This window comes from Palaemon carinicauda, chromosome 13 (genome assembly GCF_036898095.1).
Source record: "Palaemon carinicauda isolate YSFRI2023 chromosome 13, ASM3689809v2, whole genome shotgun sequence".
Classification (NCBI taxonomy): Eukaryota; Metazoa; Arthropoda; class Malacostraca; order Decapoda; family Palaemonidae; genus Palaemon; species Palaemon carinicauda.
In genome coordinates, this window is record NC_090737.1 from 57,251,889 (window position 1) to 57,256,276 (window position 4,388).

Sequence of the window (4,388 nt, forward strand, 5' to 3'; positions counted from 1 at the left end):
CCATTCACTCAGCAATAAAGCCACACCTTCTCTTGCTCTTCCCCCTTTCAATCCCAGACACTCTACCAGATATTTCACCAAACATCACTTCAACTTTCCCTTTTATCTTTGTCTCATACAAAGCCATTATATCCATCCTTCTATTCCTAAACATACATCCAATATCAAATTTTTTACTCTTTATCGTACTACATCCACCCGCATTCAAACACCCCAAATCTAGAGTGTGGGGAGCAGTCAATCTCCCTCCCCCCCAGCTCCACCTCTTTGATGTCTCGCAGGATTATAATATAGGAGAGGGGTTTCCCAGCCCTCTTGTACCGTCCCTTTTATTCGCCACTTACGACATGCAGGGATACGTTGGCGCTATTATATATATACAGAATATATATATATATATATATATATATATATATATATATATATATATATATATATATATATATATATATATATATACAGTAATACCTTGAAATACAAGCTTAATGCATTCCAGGACCCGAGCTCGTATGTCAATTTGCTCGTATCTCGGATCAATTTTCCCATGTAAAATTACTAAAAAAAAATAATACGTTCCCACCCTCTGAAAAAACATCTAAAAACAGTATATTAAATTAGAAAAAAAAATGTATTTAATTGTTATAATCCACAACCTCCATTCATAAAATAACAAATACCTATGTACTGGTTATGATCTGCAATGAAATGTGACATTGTTATGGAGTTCTTACTTTCAAGACAGACTGTAGTGGCTAACGGCGGTGTGTGCGGAGGAGGAGGCAGAGAGAAAGGGAGGAGAGAGACTTGATGGTAACACGTTCGGTACGCTACACTTCTGTAACTCTACGTAACATAACTGAAACTTTAAATTTAACTGAAATGAAATTAGTTACTGTATACACACTTAAAAATAAATGTTAATCTTACGTTACACTAGATTTAATTCTAAGTTTGTTTACATTTTCATTCATTTGCTTCTGTTCTCCCGGCCTGGCTCTTTTTGCCTCGCTTTTCGGCTCGCTTTCACATTCACTTTTTGACGGCCTTTTCAAAAGGAACCTATCTAGGGATATTAGCTTTTGTCTCCCCCTTCAAAATGTTACAAAAATGACATACACAAGTGTCGTCACAAAAGACTAACGCACGACCACACGCCAACTTATCCGGGTGCCTCTTTTCCATAAAATCAGAAAACTCCTGCGATTTCAATAACATGTTTCTGACCTCCTTCATAAAAAGGCGGTCCTCCTCCTCGCTACTAAGCTTCTGCAACACCTCCGAACATTGCATCTCCTGGAGCTCGATCAATTCCTGTGTCATAAGCTCTTCCTGATGCTCCCCAACAAGGTCGTTCACGTCTGCCTCATCTACCTCCAGCCCCTAGGACTTTCCAGGAGACACGATTTCATCATCCACCATAATAGGTTCGGGTTCATCAGGGTCTGGTGTATCGAACCCTTCAAAGTCCCTCTCAGCGACGGAAGCTGGTCACAATTTTATCCATGCTGAATTAAAAGTTCCTCGTATGACACCCTACCATGCATCGTCAATAATTTTTAGGCAATGGAGGATATTGAAAAGTTCCTTCCAAAATTCACTAAGGGTGAGATTGGTGTTGTCTGTGACATCAAAGCTTTCTTGAACAAAAGCTTCGTGTACAGTTTTTTTTATAGTTTAAAATTACTTGTTGGTCCATGGGCTGTAGGAGTGGCGTGGTGTTGGGCAGGAAATAAAGGACCTTGATGAACCTGTACTCATCAAGAATGTCTACTTTGAAAACAGGAGGGTGACTAGGAGCATTGTTGAGGACCAAGATACATTTCTTTGGCAGGCTTACCTCCGCCAAATATTTTTTGACGGCCGGACCAAAGCACATATTAACCCATTCTATGAAGAAATGCCGCGTAACCCTAGCCTTAGCATTAGCGCGCCACATCACTTGCAGTTTTCATTTCAAGATCCTTTGGCTCTTGAAAGCATGTGATTTTTCCGAGTGGTACACCAGCAGTGTCTTGACCTTACAGTCACCGCTGGCATTGGCACACAAGGCTAAAGTTAACCGGTCCTTCATGGGCATATGGCCCAGTAGTCTCTTCTCCTCTGCTATAATGAATGTCCTCCTTGGCATCTTCTTCCAGAAAAGGCCAGTTTCATCGCAGTTGAACACTTGTTGGGGGATGTATTCTTGTTCTGCGATAACTGAGGCAAAGGTTTTGAGGTAGTCCGATCCAGCTTTCGATTCGGAACTTGCTGCTTCCCCATGCCTCACAATGGAGTGTATCCCAGTCAATCTTTTGAAATTATTCAACCAGCCACGACTGGCTTTGAAGATTTTTGCTGGCGTCAAAGTCTCCCCTTTCTCAGGTGCTTGCTTTCCTTTCATGTCATTATAGATTCCGCTTGCCTTTCCACAGACGATCGTCTCAGTCACGCTATCTCCCGCCAACTGTTTCTCCTTTATCCATATTAAAAGAAGCCTCTCCATCATGTCATGAATATCACTGCACAGCTTGGAGAGGATGGTTAGTCCTTAGGAAAGCTTGGTGCTCTTTATGGCATCCTTCTGCTTGAGGATGGTACATTTTGCTGAAGTACTTCTGTCATATTGGTGAGCCAGCTCAGTCACTCGTACACCACTCTCATTTTTTCGATTATTTCATGCTTTATCTCGATTGTCATCATACACTTTTTCTTTTCACTACCCTTGTTTGCACTCACTTACTTTGAACCCATTGCTTATTCACTTAATTCTGTACTGATTAACGTAAAAAAAACATAAAAAATGCAAACACTACGGCCGATGCTCGGATATAACTTTATGCGACAGAGATCCGACGGGAAAGAGCGAGCGATGCTGTCCTCAAGAGCAACCTCCCACACACTCGGCTACCTAGCGGCCGCATAGGGAACCGTCTCGAATCCTCAAGGCTCAAATTTGTCTCATATCTCGGGGCAAGAATTTGCTCGAAACCTCCGTCATATCTCAAATTTCTCGTATCTTGGGACACTCACATGTCAAGGTATTACTGAATACATAAAATATATATATATATGTATATATATATATATATATATATATATATATATATATATATATATATGTATATATATAGATAGATATATATATATATATATATATATATATATATTTATATATATTTATATATAGATATACTGTATATATACATATACATATATATATATATATATATATATATATATATATATATATATATATATATATATATATATATAATGGTTTGTGTAGCATAAATTGATCATTCGCTTGGTAACCGCACCTCAAATTTTATTTTGACAGTGATTCAATAACTTAATAATTCTACACTATAATACGTTTTATTGCATATACCATGTGTAAATAAATATCAATAAATTTAGGAACTCTCGGCATCAGAGCCCCGGCAAAATGTAGAAATGGAGAAAAGAAAACGAAATTAGAGACATTTCTTTGATAATTTCTTAGTTTTTTGAGCTTATGAACAGTGCTGAAAATATATATTTTTTATCTGCCCCTTGCTGACTTCTTACCTTTAAATTTTTACTTTACCATCAGTGTAAATTAATGAATTTTTTTTAACAAATGTACTTCAGGTACCATTTGATACTTGTCTACGCCAATGACTAATATTAGAATTCTACTTATAGCTGATTAATACAAATCATTACCTATTTTCTCTTACGTATTCACGAAGGCTACATAAATTCTTCTTATCTGAGAGAGGCATGAAAACGCTGGTAGTATAAAGTATGGTGGGCGAATAAGAAATTTTCTAATATGTTAATTCAGCTTCACTAAAAGAATAACTACTAATACACCAACTGAGTGGTAAAACTTTCAAATGTAGGATTGTCAAATAGGTAGTAAGGTCGACAAATAAATAGTACTTAGGCCTTGTAAAGCAACATTATTTAAGTACGTTTACGAAATTGTGCTATTGTTTAAACATTCAACGATCTCAATTGACAAAATAATAATGAATATCCTTTAAAATTCTGGCAACCTTGGGTTTCTGCTAATTTTTAATTTTTCCTTTTACCTTTTACTTTAAAACCACTGAAAATGAGTAATATAGAATAATTTTTCTAATCCTTTCTTTTTAGAAGCCTTATGTGTAGATTTCTCTTCTAGAAGCCATCGTCGGGTGAACTTCAATGGTTCTCTAAAAACCTTTGGTATTATTATTATTATTATTATTAGTAGTAGTAGTAGTAGTAGTAGTAGTAGTAGTAGTAGTAGTAGTAGTAGTAGTAGTAGTAGTAGTAGGCAAATAGTAAGAAGTAGTAAGAATGAATTAGAATAATTATTTAATCCTTATAACACTTACTTGTTATGAGCATCAAAAAGGTTATTTCAAATGAATTTACTT

At 36.5% G+C, this 4,388-nt stretch overlaps 1 protein-coding gene across 1 annotated transcript; it reads right to left on the minus strand.

Annotated features, from left to right (window-relative positions):
* Window positions 1–1,380: 1,380 nt before the first annotated feature.
* LOC137651587 (tigger transposable element-derived protein 1-like) lies at window positions 1,381–2,485 on the minus strand. Its single transcript, XM_068384815.1, has 2 exons — window positions 2,044–2,485; window positions 1,381–1,484 (listed from the first exon to the last, which is right to left on the minus strand). The coding sequence occupies exons 1-2, from the start codon at window positions 2,483–2,485 to the stop codon at window positions 1,381–1,383; spliced, it is 546 nt and encodes a 181-aa protein (XP_068240916.1).
* Window positions 2,486–4,388: the final 1,903 nt, after the last annotated feature.